Source organism: Ranitomeya variabilis, chromosome 4 (assembly GCF_051348905.1).
Source record: "Ranitomeya variabilis isolate aRanVar5 chromosome 4, aRanVar5.hap1, whole genome shotgun sequence".
NCBI lineage: Eukaryota > Metazoa > Chordata > Amphibia > Anura > Dendrobatidae > Ranitomeya > Ranitomeya variabilis.
Window position 1 is genome coordinate 332,840,641 of NC_135235.1, and position 19,994 is coordinate 332,860,634.

The 19,994-nt window shown below is 42.5% G+C and overlaps 1 protein-coding gene across 1 annotated transcript in view; it reads right to left on the bottom strand.

Moving 5' to 3' along the window:
• The window catches only part of CBL (Cbl proto-oncogene), a 64,472-nt gene that overhangs the window by 4,056 nt on the left and 40,422 nt on the right, over positions 1–19,994 (bottom strand). Inside the window, exons 6-15 of the mRNA XM_077250561.1 lie at positions 18,094–18,231; positions 17,227–17,314; positions 16,997–17,128; positions 16,721–16,918; positions 16,441–16,572; positions 14,965–15,321; positions 14,701–14,795; positions 10,694–10,840; positions 10,521–10,618; positions 1,199–1,366 (exon numbers count right to left, since the gene is read on the bottom strand). Coding sequence (XP_077106676.1) covers positions 1,199–1,366; positions 10,521–10,618; positions 10,694–10,840; positions 14,701–14,795; positions 14,965–15,321; positions 16,441–16,572; positions 16,721–16,918; positions 16,997–17,128; positions 17,227–17,314; positions 18,094–18,231 — 1,553 coding nt within the window. The remainder of the gene's footprint in view (positions 1–1,198; positions 1,367–10,520; positions 10,619–10,693; positions 10,841–14,700; positions 14,796–14,964; positions 15,322–16,440; positions 16,573–16,720; positions 16,919–16,996; positions 17,129–17,226; positions 17,315–18,093; positions 18,232–19,994) is intronic.

The window sequence follows — 19,994 nt, forward strand, 5'->3', positions numbered from 1 at the left end:
ACAGTTGGTGCCCATAACATTCTATGGAGAAGTCTCCTCTAACTCCTCCTACTCTGCAGAATTTAAAGGAACCAACTATCCTCTATCTCAGTGATGGGAAAATGATCCAGGCACTGACAGTGAAAGATCAGTCCAGGAGGAGAGAAGCAGATTTGTCAGATGAGATCTAGCATAAAAGTTGCTTATTTTCATGTGCGCTATTGACTTATAAAATAAAATAATGGTTCCCTTTAAGATTTCTTGATAAAAATCTTGATTCCAGGGGATAACTCCTTTCTAAATGAGCACTTAACGGTCTTATCGTGCCTTAGTTTTTTTCCCTTCCTTTCTCCCAAGAGCCATAACTGAGGGCTTTTTTTTTTTTTTTGCAGGACAAATTGTACAGTAAACATGGATTACGTTTTTTGGGTTGTTTTTTTTTTTTATGAAATGAGGGGAAAAAAAAATTCAGCTTGTTAAATTCTTTAGAGACATTTTTTGGTTACTAGAGATGTGAGAAGGCTTTTTTTTGCCCTAAAGCTTTTATTGATACCATTTGGTGTTGATACAAGACTTTAAGTTAAGTTTTCTTATTTTTTGTATTCTTAATGGGTTTGAGTCCACCTATATTTTTTTCAAATTTTTTTTTCTTTATTATAATTTGTAGTCCCCATAGAAAACTGCAGGGTCAATAGTCCCAACTGCTGTGACTATATAATGCAATACAACAGTATTGCTGCGTATGGCAAAAATCACCGTCTCCCATGAAAGCCAGCCACAGCGTTCTTCAGCAGACCCCCAGCCGTCATGGCAAACCATCAGCACTCCAGTGCGTCTCACTGCAGGGGTGCTGAAGGGCTTTTAGAACAGCGTGCCCTTAAGGCCGCACAGTGTAAATGCTGCGGTCACAGATGTATCCAGTTGGATGAAACACGTAAGGTGGGCTGCACTGCTGGAGTAAACCGATGCCTCAACAAAGATTATAGAAGGGTTTTTTATGCACAACACCGAACTAGCATCTTTATCATGTGAAAAAAAATTATGTCACAGTGACAGCGGCATGAGAAGCTCAGCTCTATCCGCAGCTGTAAGAGGCAGATGATGGCTGAATAACTCAGCCATCATCTGCTGGAACAAATGTGGGCTCAGTTCCTGAGCCCACATGGAAGACAGGGGGCCCGACATATGATGAACTGTGCGACATACAACCCTCATGTACCTGCTGCAGGGTCTCTACCAGCAGTGCTGGAACTAAAGGCAGGAACGGCATTAGAGATATCAGAAAGTGTGCGCCGGGCTGGAGCCATTGGCAAGTGGGACTTTGGGATATCATAGCCATCATCTTCATCATCTTCTGACCCATTACTGCATGCAGCACAGCATTCATCTGCATTGGGAAGCAAAGACAACGTCATTAGCACACGGCAGCATCTGTCAAATCACATTGAACAATGCGCAACGTCATATTTCTCCATCTTTCCAGTTTTATAATTGTTGTTAGAGCACATTATTTACTAGATTTCACCATCTGATTAGATCATTAAACAGATCTCAGACCCAGGTACTTTGCAGATACTATGGTGAACTTGAACTGAAAGTTTAAACTCCTCTCCGCCACCTAGTCTGACTGACAGCTCCTCAGTGTTCCTCCTCCCTGCTAAGCTCTCACACTGCTCAGTACAAGCTGCAGCTGTCAGTCAGGCTGAGGGGAACAAACATAACACTCTGATTTGTGAACCTGTTTAATTGGACCCATAAAATTGGCAATTTAAAATCCGGCCATACTGACATTGGTTTTTATAGTTAGCAGACCTCAGTCCTCATGTGCAGGCAAATAATGTATGCAGATTGTACTGTGGAATTTGGAGACAGACCCACTATCAAGTCATTTCAATGTTTTTGTTAAAAAAAAATAAAAATAATAATTCTGCTACAAATAGGAAAGTTGTGGGACGTCCTAAGAAGATTTCTGTACTGCTCCTATGAGCTTTGTCTAATACTGCTGGTATGGCGGCCTCTCCATCCACACCGCTTTCACGTGGATATGGCTGATGAAGAATAGACTTTCCTCTGAGACAATCCTGCACGTAAGAAATAACAAGCTACTAGTGATGAGCGAACGTACTGTGACAGGGTGTTATCCGAGCATTATCGGATCCTAACCGAGTGACTTTGCGGCTCATGTCTCACGGCTGTAAGACAGCCGCAACACATGCATGGATTGCCGAACAAACTGTCGAACAACCGTGAGACATGCAGCCGCGGGGACCCGGACATATTTTTGACACTCAGCACAGGGATAACACCAAGCTCGCACATCACCACAGGCTACTAAAGTACCATGATGACAGTATGAAGCCCCAGAACACAGACACGGCACCATGTCACACTACACATGGGCCGTTTGCCTCCGGTAGTCTTGGAGCGGCATCATTCTGGAGCGGCATGGCTCTGCACAGGAGCAGTCAGTTTGGCGTAATGTCTATGACAAGGCTTACACTATAAGGAGGGGTGGACATCCTTCAGAGCTGTCGACTGGTCATGGCTCGCACTAATACCAGCCCGATACAATGGAGGGGAGATACAGCAGGTGTCTGTGCCATTGTGTGCAGAGATTCTGGAGGCGGGCATGATCCTTCCTCCATTTCACAGAAACAGGGAAGTCAGAGCTAAATGTGACCTCAGGGTTTTCATTTTACAAAGTTCCCTCATTGACCATATAGACATTTTCAGTTCAGGACTAATAACACAAAGAAATGCAAGAGCTTGAAAAAGACGACCAATCGGTTACCAGGAGGACGGAGAACGTCCCCGAATGTTGCTTTTTCAGACTGCACTCTATACGTCCTTCTCACTCACCAGCCATGCATTTCCTTTTGGGAGAAGCGATTTAACTATTCTTCTCAAATTCACTATTGCATCCCAATAACCAGCAAATGAGAGACTCAATTCAGCAAAAAAAAAAAAAAAATGCTCTTAACCCTTCATGCCGTGGCCAATTTCCATTTTTTCCTCCCCTTCTTACCAGAGCCCATAACGCTTATTTTCCTGTCCACATGGCCATGAGGGCTTGTTTCTTGTGGGAGGAATTCCACTTTTGAATGACACCATTCCTTTTACCACAAAATCCAAAGTGCTGTGAAATTGTGACAACCCACACAATCTTGACATTGGTTTTACAAAATAGCTTTTAACCCCTTAGTGACGGAGCCAAATTTTCGAAATCTGACCAGCGTCATTTTATGTGGCAATAACTCTGCAACGCTTCAACAAATCCCAGTGATTTTGAGATTGTTTTTTCGTGACACATTATACGTTATGATAATGGTAAATTTAGGTTAGTATGTTTTGTGTTTATTTATAAAAAATATCAAAAATTTGGGAAAAATGTTAAATTCGCAATTTTCAAAATTTGAATGATTATCACTTTAATCCAGATGGTGATATCACAGCAAACCATTAATAAATAACATTTCCCACATGTCAGCTTTACATCAGCACCATTTGTAAAATGTTATTTGATTTTTTTAGCATTTTAGGACGTTTATAAAAATGTAGCAGCAATTTTTCATTTTTGCAAGGATATTTACAAAATTTATTTTTTAGGGACCTATCCATGTTTGAAGTGACTTTAGGGGTCTCGTATATTGGAAACCCCCAAAGTTATACCATTTTAAAAACGGCACCCCCTGACATATTGAAAACTGCAGACAGGTAGTTTATTAACCCTTCAGCTGCTTTACAGGAATGAATGCAAAGTGGTATGACAGAAATGATTTTTTTTACCACCTAAATGTCGCTAACTTCTGAACAGATTACTACAGCCGGCAGACTCTAAAACCGCTATTTGGTCGTGAATTGCCATGGCAAACATCAGGACCACACAATCATGATCCGAGGGCACCAATTGGGATAAAGAGGGAGCCCCCACACTCTGTTAACCATTTATAATGATGTAGTCACTATTGACAGCAGCATCTAAGGGGTTAAAAAGATATGGATGGTGCAACCACTGATCGTGGCTGATACAGCAAGTTGTCAGCTACAGCAAGTTGTCAGCTATAATGTCCAGCCGACAGCTGCTGGATTGTCACCTGTATGGGGATGCTATTCTCTTATATCTCTGGTCAGTTAAAAGACATATTGTCTGTCATTAAGGGGTTAAAGTGTGCATTTTAATTATAAAAATGACCTTGCAATTTGATTCTCCTCGTGAATACAATTACGGCTATACCCAACATGTCCAGTTTTTCATTATTTATTTTAGTAGTGGGAAAAAAAACAAACAAAAAAAAAACAGAGGTTTGTTACAAAAAAACAAACAAACAACAAAAAAACAAAAAAATTTCTGGGGTTGTGTCACCATTTTTTGAGACCCGTAACATTTTCATTATTTTAGCCGATGGAGCTGTGTGATGGCTTATTTTTTGTGGGGCAAGACAACGTTTTTATTAATATTTTGGAATGGATGTGACTTTTTGATCGCCTCTTGCAGCAGTTTTTGTGGAACTAAGGCGACCAAAAACGAGAAAAAAAAAATCCAAAAACTTCAATTTTGGAGTTCTTGAATTTTTGTTGCTTATGGAGTTTATCATCAAGTTAATTGTTTTTAGATTGGGATAGATTGAAGTTTTCTGAACATGGAGATATGACCTGTACTTTTTTAATCTTTATTTTTAACTAGCTGAAGAGCCCGGCATTGCCCGGGCATAGTAACTAGCTGTAGTTACTGTATATACTCGAGTATGAGCCGAGAATTTCAGCCCATTCATTTTTTTAGACTGAAATTGCCCCTCTCGGCTTATACTCGAGTCATTCCCAGGGGTCGGCAGGGGAGGGGGAGCGGCAGCTGCCTAATCACACTCACCTGCTCCTGCAGCTTATTCCAGCGTTGAGCGGTCACATGGTACCGCTCATTACAGTAATGAATATGGACCCGACTCCACTCCCATAGGGGTGGAGCTGCATACTCATTACTGTAATGAGCGGTATAATGTGACCGCTCAACACAGGAAGAAGCTGCCGGCGCCTGGAGAACCAGGGATGTGCAGGGACCGCGCCAGGAGCAGGTAAGTATGGGGGGTATTGGGGCATTGCGCGATATTCACCTGTCCCTCTTTGCACCGTCGGGTGCCGCTCCGTCTTCCACGTCCTCTGCAGTGACGCTCAGGTCAGAGGGCGCGATGACACGATTAGTGTGCGTGCCACCCTCTGCCTGAACAGTCAGTGCAGAGGACGCGGAAGACATAGCTGCGCCTAGCGGTGGAATGGGGACAGGTGAATATTGCAAGTGGCAGGGGCCTGAGTGACGAGTATGTGATTTTTTTTTTAATCGCAGCAACAGCATATGGGGCAAATGTGTCTATGGAGCATCTTATGGGGCCATAATCACCATTTGTGCAGCATTATATGGGGCAAATATCTCTATGGAGCATCTTATGGGGCCATGTGCAGCATTATATGGGTCAAATATCTCTATGGAGCATCTTATGGGGGCCATAATCAGCATTTGTGGAGCATTATATGGGGCATATTTTAATATGGAGCAGCTCATGGGGCCCATCATAAACTGTATGGAGCATTATATGGGGCGTATTTTGTATGGAGCATCTTATGGGGCCCATCATGAACTGTATGGAACATTATATGGGGCTCCTGATTCAATATGGATATTCAAAAACACTTATCCTACTGATGTCTCAATTTTACTTTTATTGGTATATATTTTTATTTTTGACATTTACCAGTAGCTGCTGCATTTTCCACCCTAGGCTTATACTCGAGTCATTAAGTTTTCCCAGTTTTTTGTGGCAAAATTAGGGGTCTCGGCTTATACTCGAGTATATACGGTAGTTATAGCACCTCACTTCTCTCATTTTCCCATCACGCCTCTCATTTTCCCCCCTCACTCCTCTCATTTTCCCCCTCAACACCTTCAGATCACTCCACTATTTTCACCTCACACCTCCATTTTCACCTCAGTATATCCCTGTATGTCATCTCCCCTGAAGGTCATCTGCTCCTGTATATAGTATATACCTGTGTGCAGGGCCGGTTTTAGGCAAAGTGGGGCCCTAGGCAAAGTTTAAAATGGGGCCCCAAATGCTAACATATTGCACATCATACAGAAGCATTTCGGTTGTATTTACATGCGCTGATCTCAGACCGCTAAACGAGTGTGATCGACAATACTGAAGTCGTTGGACGCTTGTTTCCCGGCCTCCTTCCACCGTCTGAGAAAGAATGAAGGGGACAGAATGATCACTAATAGATCACTAACAGATCACCATACAGTATCATGTTATCAGCAGCACATCTACAGTTTACGCCGGCGATGTGCTGCTGAGAACAATGATTTTTATTCCGGCATAAACAAGCCAATCACCCAATGAATATATAAAAAGGAGAACCAAGAGTTTGCTAAATATAATCATTTATTACTTCAAAAGATTTAATACATAATAAAATTGGATAATATACATCAAATACATATTAGGTGAACTACCCAGGTGAGTACAACTGACCGAAAGTCCACAGAGGGTAACCAAATATACCCAAACAGGCTATTACATAAGTGTGGTAGGTGGTAGCAGCTTAGTGTGATTTTTCTCAAAGTAAACTGTGACACTGCAGCTAAATGCTCATTCTCTAAACCGCCCACCTTGCTCCTATGCCTATATTTGGTATACCAGCCTGTTTACGTGTAAAAAATAACGGTAATAATTACCCATTCGTTGGTATCCAACTCCTGTGAGGACCCCGATCACCCCTTGGCAAACTCTTGGTTCTCCTTTTTATATAGTCTATGCATGAGTGATTCTAAATAGTTGGATATATTAAATCACTGGTATTTTTCTAATCACCCAATGAATATGCAGCATTTTGCTTGTTTAGTATAATACATCCCATAGTCCTCCATATATTATAAATGTGCACCACAGTCCTCCATATTGTAAAATGCACACCCCATAGTCCTCCATATAATATAATGTGCCCCATAGTCCTCCATATAGTATTATACACTTCCCATAGTCCTCCATATAGTATAATACACTCTTCATAGTCCTCCATATATTAAAATATACTCCTCAGTCCTCCATATAGCATAATACACTCCTCACAGTGCTCCATATAGTATAATGCACCACCATAGTCATCCATGTAGTACAATTCACTTCCCATAGTATAATGCACCCCATAGTTCTTCATATAGTATAATGAATTCCCCATAGTCATCGATACAGTATAATTCAGCCCACATAGTATAATGTAGCCACCCCAGAGTATAATTTAACCCCCCCAGAGTATAATGTAACCTCCCCATAGAATATAATGCAGCCCGCCATATAGTATAATGTAGCCCCCTCATAGAGTATGATGCAATCACCCCTCATAGAATATAAATATAATACAGCCCCCCCATAGAATATAATGTAGCCCCATCAAAGGGTATGATGCAATCATCCCTCATAAAATCTAATAAAGCCCCCCACAGAATATAATGCAGCCCCCCATAGTATATAACAGCCTCCTCCATAGAATATAATGTATAATGTACCCCCCAAATATATAACAGCCACATAGTATATAACACAGCCTCCCCCATAGAATATAATATACCCCCATAGTATATAGCACAGCCCACATAGTAGTATATAGCACAGCCCATATAGTAGTATATAGCACAGCCCACACAGTTGGATAAAGCACAGCCCACACAGTTGGATAAAGCACAGCCCACACAGTAGTATACAGCACAGCCCACACAGTAGTATACAGCACAGCCCACATAGTGTATAGCACTGCCCACACAGTAGTATACAGCACTGCCCACATAGTGTATAGCACTGCCCACACAGTAGTATACAGCACTGCCCACACAGTAGTATACAGCACTGCCCACACAGTAGTATACAGCACTGCCCACACAGTAGTATACAGCACTGCCCCACACAGTAGTATACAGCACTGCCCCACACAGTAGTATACAGCACTGCCCCACACAGTAGTATACAGCACTGCCCCACACAGTAGTATACAGCACTGCCCCACACAGTAGTATACAGCACTGCCCCACACAGTAGTATACAGCACTGCCCCCCACAGTAGTATACAGCACTGCCCCCCACAGTAGTATACAGCACTGCCCCCCACAGTAGTATACAGCACTGCCCCCCACAGTAGTATACAGCACTGCCCCCCACAGTAGTATACAGCACTGCCCCCCACAGTAGTATACAGCACTGCCCCCCACAGTAGTATACAGCACTGCCCCCCACAGTAGTATACAGCACTGCCCCCCACAGTAGTATACAGCACTGCCCCCCACAGTAGTATACAGCACTGCCCCCCACAGTAGTATACAGCACTGCCCCCCACAGTAGTATACAGCACTGCCCACACAGTAGTATACAGCACTGCCCACACAGTAGTATACAGCACTGCCCACACAGTAGCATACAGCACAGCCCACATCCCCTTCCCTCTCTCCTCCTGAGAACGGCCGCACAGTCCAGTTTAAAAAAAACAAACAAAAAAAAACACAAGCTCCTCACCTCTCCCCGAGCCCGCGCTGCTCCCTGCTCCTGTGTCGGCGGCTGCCGCCGTACTGCCTGACACACAGCGAGTGCGCGATGATGCGCACCCGCTGTGTCAGAGGCAGAGCGGGGAATGATGGGAGAGGGAGATTCAGGTGACGCTCTCTCCTCCATCATTGCTGTGAACTGTACCGGAAGACGCCGGTATAGTTCAATGCGGCGGGGGAGTCAGCGCTGGCGGCAGGCGGGCCCCCCTGCCTCACAGGGGCCCCATAGCTGACTTGACGCTAGCTGGGGGCCCCTGGAGGAGCGGGGGCCCCAGGCAGCTGCCTGGTCTGCCTGCCCCCAACGCCGGCCCTGCCTGTGTGTCATCTCCTCCTGTATATACCGTACCTGTATGTCATCTCTTCCTGTATACAGTATATACCTGTATGTCATCTACGCTGTATATAATATATAACTGTCATCTCCTCCTGTATTAGACCTCGTTCACACGTTATTTGGTCAGCATTTTTGCCTCAGTATTTGTAAGCTAAAACTTGGAATAAAACAATCAGAGGAAAAGTTTATTAGAAACACGTCACCATTTCTTTATTTTTCTCCCACTTGTGGTTTTGGCTTATAAATACTGAGGTAAAATACTCGCCAAATGCCGAATGTGGCCTTATACACAGCCTCCACCTGCAACGCCTCACTCTTCTCTGTACACAGCCTCATACTGCAGCAGCACCTCACTTCTCTCATTTTCCCGATGACATCTCCCATTTTCCCCCCTCACATCTCTATCCATCATCATAGCTCACAGGAGCAACTCCATTCTAGACACGACAGAGCTAGATGTGGCCTGTGCCTGCTATGCGGAGTGGGCGCGGCTCGATACATACACACTAATATACATACATACACACACACACACACACACACACACACACACACACACATACACACATACATATAGTGGAAAGTGGCAATATAAACTACCGGATTTTATTTTTACTTTTTTTCCCTTTTACTTTTTAACCCCTGGAGCTTTTTTCGATTTTGCGTTTTAGTTTTTCACTCCCCTCCTTCCCAGAGCCATAACTTTTTTTTTTTTCCCCATCGATATGGCCGCGTGAGGGCTTATTGTTTGCGGGATGAGTTGTACATTTGGACAACAAATAAGTGTTTGATTTTATTTTTGTTTTATTTTTAACTTTTGGCATGCTTCAATAGTCTCCATGGGAGACTAGAAGCTGCCATAGTCCGATCGGCTCGGCTACATAGAGGCGATGTTCAGAGTTCAGTGTTTGACAGCAGCATTTAACTTGTTAATAGCCGTGGGTGGATTGCGATTCCACCAGCGGCTATTGCAGGCACATATCAGCTGTTCAAGACAGTAGATATGTGTAAAGAATGTGCCAAAGGGAGGGAGTCTGACATTTGCGTAAATGTACACCCGATGTCGGTAAGGGGTTAATGTTATTGTTAGCCCCTTAGGGGATTTGAAGATGTGATCATCCCATCACTTGTGCTGAACACAGCAATGCCTCTGTATATAGCAGAAACCAGGGTCTCCTAAGCCCAGCCACAGGCAGGGTTTAAAAGGGACTCCTGTAATGACAGGTATGGGGGTCATCAGCTGATTCCCGGCTGTCATGACAACCCACGATCACATCACGGACCCGCTGATGGGCATAGAGAATTAAGCGCATGAACGTCGGTGTTTGCCAAATGCCGATGTCAGAGATTGATTGCGGCATTAAAAAGGTTAACAATCGTGAGTGGAGCACCACTTCACTGGCAATTGTTAGCGGAAGGGCCTGGCTGTAGTACTCAGCCACCGGTGTTGGGTGGGCTCGCTGCAGGAGCCTGCCCCATACACCCACTTCCGACTGGCACAATACATTTATGGCGGATGTCAAGAAGGGGTTAACTACAATAAGGATATAGCAGCTTTTAAAGCGCTAATCATAGTCCTTCACTACGTAGACAAAAGCTTTCCAGGAGAGTCAAGTGTCTTACCCGCTTCTCTCTCCGGCTCCAGGACCACCGGTGCCGATTGGCACTGGATGTTGTACATGGTCTCGTATGAGTCTCTTTCAATCAACAGCTCCCCGGGCCTAAAACAGAAAGAAAGTCTCAGTATTCAGCTCCAACACCACAAATATATAACCCAAGGTAAAAGATCTGCTAACCTCATCCCAGGAGTCATCACTTCCACTGGTCGCTCACATTTAGGTACCATGGTGGGAAGGACCGGTCGGGAGGATGGACACATGTATTCGGAATCATCAGCACTTTCTGAATGATCTCCTAATGGAGGTTTTGGCACTGGGAACGGCCTATAATGGAAGAAGATGGGACAATAATAATAATAACCTGGGAGGTAGAGCCAAGACTGCAGGAGACGCCGTCCGCTCCCCGCATCTCATCTTACCATAAGAGATACTAAGAACACAATCATTTCTAAAACATCTTCTGGTTCTAACTATTTTATAGCATTTTTACTGGGAACTGCATCTGTGATCGCTTGTTTTATATACTGTAATATCTCAGCCTGGACTTAAAACCAGCATTAACAATGAAACCAAGGGGGTTCGCAGCAGTAACCCATTAACACCCCACATTCACATGGCAGGGGAAGAGCAGATACACGGGACAGTGAGCAAAAGCAGAACTGCGCACGTTAAATGGTTAAGTCAGGGACCGATAGTGGCATTTATCTGATTATCAGCAACACGCAATGCCGAACTCCATGACTACTGAGAGGATGACCGCCGTACAGGACATACCACTACATCATGCTTCAGGAAGGGGTTAAGGAGAATGCTTAGTGTGGATACAACCTGTACACATTAGTAAAGAGATCGCAGACCTATTGAGGCTGGTGTACAGACTTTGAAAATTCAAGTCAGGAAGGCTGTACTGCCAAGATATTAAAACGAGCATGTCAGCTGGGCTCAGAAAAAAACTCATCTAAATATCAAGCCAGAAACTTTTGAAAAGGAAAGTAAAGCCATTCTGGATAAGTACATCAGCCTCATCAGATCCAAGGTGTATTTAAAGCCTTTTTATGAAATCCGGAGACCGATCCGCAATATAAAAGTGATTACAAATGCAAAATCTGGCAAGTACCGAAAACCGAGCAATTACAGCAACACCGTAGTCTCGTTATACCTTACAAAATAACATAATATACAGTTTTGTCATCAGCAGATTGTTAAAGCCAGAAATGTTTTATTTCACCAATAGAGTGGTGTGAAGGGTTACTGTTCGCATGGTGAGCTGTAGTGGGCACCATTTTGGGACTCATAACTTTTTACTAGGGAAGGAGAGATTTAAAAAAAAAAAAAAAAAAATTGGATTTGCTTATGTTTTGTTACATACGTGGGGAAACCAAATATGCAGATTTTTCATTTTATCTTTGTTTTTGATAAACTTAAAAAAAAAAACCACATTTCAGTGGCTACCATTAGCTTAATAGAGAAAAAAGAAATCCACCATGGTTAAAAAGAGAAGGGACTTTTTAAATTTTGTGCAAATGTTGATAATCTTTACCAAGAAGGCGTGGATGGTGGGATTCTCTAGAATTATTATAAAATGAGAACTATATAAAAAGACCCTGATCTTTGGAACTGTTCGGCAGAGTTACCAAAAAAATAAAGCAGGGGCAGAGCAGGGGGAACAGAGCAGAAACGGCCCACTTCTAAACATGAAGACCACTTCTCTTTTCCTACTTATGGTTATGAAACAAGAAGTGGTTGATCCGTCTGTGACAGCTCCAGGCTGTTCAACTGCAATTCTAAATCCATTTCCTCCACTGACATTTCCGGCTTCTGAACAGAGTCACGCTGAATGCAGAATTCGTGGTACTGTATTGTGATGTAAGGGCATCATACCAGGAAGGAGAGGGGAACTCAATGACCACAGGATCTTCTAGTAACAAAAAAGGGCACATCACCATTCTCGCAAAATTAGGAGAGATATCCGAGTCTTTAAAAAAAAAAAAAAGCATGTAAGCATCAACAGGCATGTAGTTAGAGGAAACTACCTGCATGTTGTACCTGGCACCAGTCGTTGACTGCTCCTGCCAGAGATTCAGCTGCTTCGTCAGCAGAGCAGTGGTGTCTCTTCCTGTTGACAGGGCAGGACTACTGGTGTCATGCTGATTGACAGTCGGCTTTCCCCAATTAGTAAGTGGACAGCCAGCTATCAATCAGCATGACACCAGTAGCCCCATCCTGTCAACAGGAAAAGAAACAGCCGCTCTTGACAGGCAGCAGCTGAATCTCCAGCAGGAGCGGTCAATGAATGGCACTGGGTACAACAGGCAGGTAGTTGCCTCTGTTAGCAACTACATGCCTGTTGGTGTCTATGTGGAGAATGGCATCAGGCACAACAGGTAGGTAGTAACTACATGCCTGTTAGTGCATTTTTTTTTTTAAGTCCCAGATATCTCCTTTCAGGGGAATGTATCATGTATTTAATCAAAGTTTTATTATATAAATCTAAATTATGTACAAAAGAAATGGTGTGTTGCCATCTTCAATGTAGCCAGTTTTTTAAATAACGCAGAACATTCCACGATTCAGCTACAACGGAGGTATGAATTCCTGCATGGTCTGTGGGAACAGAAGATGGGCTTTACTACCCCAACCTCCGTCAGCTGTGTGTGGTATTGCACCTTACTCCCACACGCCCAGCAGACCTCTCTGAAATCAGAGGTCGGGTATGTGCACAAGACTCCAGACGTCAAAGAATCTGCATCGTGGTGAGGCAGAAGACGCTTGTTTTACCTTGAGAAACATGAAGAGGTTAAAAAGTAAAAAAAAAAAAAAGACGTGACCTTATGCACAGCATCATTTCTACATCGCAGTGCACATAACCTTTCTTTTTACCCCCTTCATCCCCAAACCTTTTTCCGTTTTTTTTTTTTTCGCCCCCTTTCTTCCCAGAGTCATAACTTTTTTAATTTTTTCTGTCAATGTGGCCATGTGAGGGCTTATTTTTTGCAGGACAAGTTGTACTTTTGCACGTCACCATTCATTTTACCATATAATGTACTGTAAGATGGGAAAAAAAAAAATCTAAGTGTGGGGGAATTGCAATAAATGTTTAATTCCACAGTTGTTTTTTTACCATGTTCACTAAATGCTAAAACTGACCTGCCATTATGATTCTCCAGGTCATCATGAGTTCACAGATAATGAACATGTATAAGTTCTTTTTTATTTTTATGTGGTGAAAAAAAATTCCAAAGCTTGATAAAAACAAACAAACAAACAAAAAAAAAAAAACAACGCACGCCATTTACCAAGACCCGTAGCGTCACCATTTTGGGGTAGACATGATATTTTGATCACGTGTTATTGCATTTTTTTGCAATGTTGTGTCGACAAAAAACAACAACGTAGTTTTGATTTATTTTGTTATCACTATGCAGTTTATTGATCAGATTAATTATTTTTATATCTTGATAGATTGGGCGATTCCAAATATGTGATTTATTTTTTTATTTTGAATGGGGAAAAAGGGGGGTGATTTAAACTTTTACATTTTTTTTTTTTCTGGCTTCAATAGTCTTCATAGGAGACTTGAAGCTGCGATCTTCTAAACGCTTGTGCTACACACAGGAGATTCAGCCCTGCTATGGTTAGTAAAAATGCTCATAGCAAATTGGCAATGACAACCACAGGGGTCTCCTGCAGACCCCCCACCTGTTGTCATGCCAATCCATCAACGCCCTGCGATCATGTGACATGGCACAGATGGGAAGGGTTAATGACATGCTTCCGGAGCGAGCATGCTAAATGCCGTTGTCAGAGATTGACAGCAGCATTTAACATGTGAACAGCTGCGGTTGGATTGTAATTCCACCTGCAGCTGTTAGAGGGCACAAGACAGCTGACGAAATCAGCTGTCATGTGCTAGAAAAGATTCAGGCTCAGCAATGGAGCCTGCATCAAAGGGGGATATACTTCATGTGTCGTGAATGTGTTAATGTTTAATGAGCATTTTTTCAGGCAGAATTTGCCGGAGACATTTCGTGTGCACATACCCATAAGGTCAAGCCTTGTAAAAAAAAAAAAAAAGGTGATGGATCTTCTATAGGAGCTTTGTGAAACTCTACATGAATACTAAACTTGGGTTCAGAAAAATCTTTTGGTTTAAAAAAAAAAATAAATAAAAACAATGATTTTACCTGGCGGCCAAAGAGTAGATGGCGTTGGCAGAAGAAGATGGCTTCACTTTGGGTTCATCAATATCAAGCCCTGCCAAAAGCTCCATACATCCACTCTGAAAAATAGATCAAATGATCACATTTGAGTTAAAAAAAAAAAAAAAAATGTTATACTACCTTGTAGATCATACATTGGATTAAAAACTAAGGCAGATACGTTAAGGGCATGAGATAAGTTTACTGCTAGCAGCGCATTACCAGCTCATTACTTGTTTCAGCACTTACTGTAGCAGCGTTGTCCAAGCTCTGTGTGCTTCCATGACGTTCTACCCTTTTATCATCAATATGTGAAGGCAACGTGAAGGGCAGAGAGTGCCTGTTGGTAAGCTCCTTGCCCCCAGTCCACGGGTCACTAGCATTTAAGTTGGGCGTTGGGGCTTTGGGAACAGAACGCCAAGGATCCGGACGATTCGAGGGAAGAGGAAGTGGCTTTTCTGCTGGAGTGGAGGGAAGAGGTCTCCTCTGAGGTCTGTTGTCACCGACCATTGAATGCGGTCTATCTGGGGGTGGAGGTGGTGGGAGGTCTCGAAGTGTTGGAGGGACAGGCAATGGTTTGTCTTTGTGATGTAAACTAGCAGAAGCCTAAAGTGTTACAAACAAAAAAAATGACATTTAAAATGTTACAGACACAATATATAAAAAATAAAATACACTACATATATACACACACTAAAGGGGTTAAAGAAAAAAAACCCTGGGAAACATTTTCTAAATTGCAGCCGTTTTTTTTTCTTCAAAGGCTGATTAATGGTTTGCATCTTGTGGTGAACTCTGTATTTGCTCTCATGAAGATTTCTCTTTACAGTAGACAGATACTGAAATGCCTACTTCCTGGAGCAGGTTCTTCACCGAGGTGGATGTTGTGAAAGGGTTTTCTTCACCATGGAAAGGATTCTGTGATCATCCACCACTGTTGTTTTTTGTGGATGTTCAGGCTTTTTTGAGTTCCTAGCTCACCTGTGTGCTATTTTTGTGCAAAATGTACCAAACTGTTGATTTGGCCACTCTTAAAATTTCTGCTATCTCACGGACGATTTCCTTTTTTCAGCCTAATGATGGTCTCTTCACTTCAATCAAGAGCTCCCTTGACTGCATGTTGTGGGTTCACAGCAACATGGTCCAAATGAAAATGCCATACCTGGAATCAGCTTTAGACCTTCTACATATTAAATTGATGATGGATTAATGAGGGAATACCCCATGTGGCCATTAAATAGCTTTTGAGATAATTGTCCAATTGCATTTGGTCCCTTTAAAAAGAGGAATTGACATATTAAAAAGCTGTAATTCCTAAACCCTTGGGCCATGTTCACAAGTTCAGTATTTCACATCAGCATATGTAAGCCAAAATAAGTAGGAGAATAGTCAGAGGAAAAGAATAATAGAAACACGTCACCACTTCTGTATTTATCACCCACTGCTGGTTTTGGCTTATAAATACGGATGTAAAATACTGACCAAATACTGAACGCGTGAACATGGCCTTACTCCAATTAGGACGTGAACACCCTCAAATTAATGCTGAGACTCTGCACACAATATTGACTATCCAACCATTTTGAATATGTTTTGGAAACAGCTAAAGTGATAAAACCTGTGTCATTGTCCAAATATTTCTAGACCTAACTTGTATACACATATACATGTATGTATGTATGTGTTACACAAACTTATGCAGAAGCAGAGATGTTCGAGATTCACCTTCGAGCTGGTTGAAGGACTACATGCGCCCGGGGGATTTGAAGTTCTTTGCTGGAGCAAGTCTAAACGAGGGGGTACAGGTGGTAGAGCTGTCGGTGTAGCAACTGAAAGCGGAGATGGAGGCCTTTCAATCTAAAAAAGGAAAAAAGACAGGATTTCAATCCATTGCCAGCCACATAACAGAAGATAAGTATCACACAAAGTACCAGTGTGTGTGAACGGTCCTAGAACTTTAAAACCATATTAAATCAAAGAGAAAAAGCCATAAAAAAAGACAAACCTTGGCCCCAGCTAACATGAAGAGGGAATCATTTCCATCGTCATCATCATCTTCATAACAAGGCGATGGAACACCGTCTAGACAGTGGCGTAACATTTCTGCCATACCACCGCCTCTAGGGTCAAAAGGATCCACTACAATAGGTTCTGTTCCTTTTATTTCACAGCGGCAGAAAGGACATCCCTGGCCTTCAGATTCCTAATAGAGGACACAAGGGGTTTTCTCACAAATTCTATTATGGAAGACAACGGCATTCCAAGAAGATGAGATTCTGACCTGCCAGGAAGTGAGGCACAGCGTGCAAATTAAATGGCCACAGGGTTCAATCTTTACATCCTTATCGTTCTCAGCACATATCTTACAGAGCTGGAAGGTGGAGCCCATCTCACAGTACAGCTCATACTGCTCCTGGAGAAGAAAGCAAAGACACAACATATTGGCACAACACTGGTAACAAGGGCATCACGATCCTTGTCTACCATGCCAGCTGACCTGACAGAAGTTACCTGAGTAACTTTGATGTGGTCCTGAGGTGTGGGTTCACATAGGCCTGTTAAATCTGGGTTCTGACTTCGACCATCTGGAAATAGATAGCTGCAAGCACAGAAAAAACAGGGATTTTTGTGTACTCACTGTAAAATCCTTTTCTCTGAGCCACTCATTGGGGGATACAGCATGAACTATGGTCCTGGGTCCCCCGATGAGGCGAAGGAGAAACAGGGATTTTTGTGTACTCACCGTAAAATCCTTTTCTCCGAGGCACTCATTGGGGGACACAGGACCATAGTTCATGCTGTGTCCCCAATGAGGTGAAGGAAAAATAAAAAAATAATACTAATGCTGCTGGGCATCTTAATAACAGCGGGCACACCATCCTGCATACTATCTTCTCTAGAAGGAATTTTCCATCTGAACTTATAAAGGGTACATGGCCATCAAATCCTACCAAGGAAAAGATCTGCAAAGAGTTTGTATGTTCTCCCAGTGTTTGCCATACTGATAGGGAATTTAGATGGTGAGCCTCAATGGGGACAGTAATGATAAGTTCTGTAAAGTGATGCGGAACATGATGGCGCTACAGAAGTGTAACATCTGAAATGTTTTCCGCATTAGCAGAAAAATATTAGAGGGGAAGAAAATCGACTGGCAGAAAATCCAGACATGGCAAAAAACAAAATATGCATAAGCACTGATCAACGATTCATTAAATCTATTCTGGATAGGGAAAAAAAAAAAACACTTGCACTTGCTGAAGAACCTTGGCATTTATGATATCTTCATACATGACAATCTCAGACTAGACTACACCTTGAGGAAGCAGCAAGTACATGACATGAGAACATATGAAGCTAGAAAGAGATTGTGGCCCTTACAATCCTTCCCGGAATCCATCAATCAGAGCCTGGAACAGAGGTTTGTTGTGTGGAATGGTCTGTAAAATGTTGCCATCCGCGGTAACGTATCCAATCGCCCACTGTCCAAGTCTTGTGCAGCTCAGGCGAAAAATGTAACTGCAAGAGAAAATAAGTGTGCAGAGCAATGAATCTATCCAGACCATTTAGGAAGGAGAGACAATGGGGTCCATCTAGCAAAGCTTTATCGCACCCTTCTGTGCGAGGCAGAAGTATTTAGTACAGAAGTTTTAGTGTTCCCAGGTATCCAAAAAAAAAAAAAAAAAGTTATTTGGGGAAATAGGATGACGCCTCCAAGACCTCAAATAAACCAACGTCGCTCTGAAGACAGCCGTTCTAGTCTCACTAGTCCGAAACCTATTCTTGAAGTTTTCGTTGGTCATGTTCTCCCCCACTGTTTAATGTAAGAAGTCCTCACAAAATGCCATGTTCATCACATTGCTACAGATTTGTCACTGGGGGGCATGTACTTGTTCTTCCTGTATGACCAAGTCTAATCATACGCAAACAGTAACATACAGGAGAAAAAGAACACGCCCAGAGCAGCTCAGAACAGGTCACTCCTGTGTGAGATACTATGACACCCTGCTCTGATTTCACTGCAGAGGGATGCATTAACTGAACATAATAGACATAAGTGGGCAACTTTCCTGATAGCATTGTAGAGGGAGTGTCAGCACAGCAGAGCCGACTATGCTGTGAGAGAAGTAAAGTAGATAGAAGGGGTTTGTAATGAGACACAGCTAAACTCACCTGTACAGCACCCTCCCCCCACTCAAACTCAATGTTGTGAAGGGTGTTAATTAACTTGTGCTCTAGTTCCAGCAGTTTCAACCCATGAACAAGATTATACGAGATTAATCAGGGTATTCTGACATTACATTGAGAAACCTGCTATTAGTGGGGAAGCACTCTTCTTTCCTTTGAGTGCTGCTGGCGATTGGTCAACATCACACAGGAGGAAGAAGTACACACCTACAGTGAAAACTATCAGAAAATATTCATTAGGTGCCTAATACTTTGATTATAGCTCTACACTGAAAGAAGGTGAAGAAAAAAACAAAACAAAAAAAAATAATTTTATTGTGCCCTACAGCCACCATTACAAGTGTGTGTCCAGTTCACTGAATCTGTAGTCAAGCCAGGGAGCTGTCAATCAAGAAAAGGACGGTGGCACTACGGGGGATTAAGAGCCAGGAAAGCAGAGGCTTGGAAAATGCTTTTACATACTGGAGCACTTAACCCCTTCGCACCGCGGTCAATTTGTTTTTGTTTTCCTCCACTTCTTCCAAAAGCCATAACTTTTTCTATTTTTTTGACCACATAAACATATGAAGGCTTGTTTTTTGTGACCAGTTGTTCTTTTGAATGGCACCATTCAACATTCAAAATGTTTTTTATTTAACATGCTCAGCACATGGTAAAACTGAATTGGCAATGTGATTCTCAATACCAGTATGATTATGTATACCAAACGTATTGTTTTTTATTATTTAAATTAAAGGAAAAAAATATGGAAATTTGTATAAAAAAAAATATAGATTTTTTTATTTTATTGCTTGTGCAAAATGCTGCTGTCAGAGATCAACAGTGGAATTTAACGGGTTAACAGCCCGAGGGTGGAGCTGATGAAAGCAGACGCCGAAACGCACATCGGGGTGGACGCATCCAAGGGACAACACACAGTGTAGCAGTTAATGTACCATCTATATGAGGATTTAAATGCAATTTTAACAACACCTGTTCCAGCAGGCCACTGCAGCCATGAATTTGCTAGGCAATACTTTGTGTATCACCTTCATTGTCTTTGTGCTCTGATCTATTCCAGACATTATTACTGCTTACCTCCTAGTATATTTTGC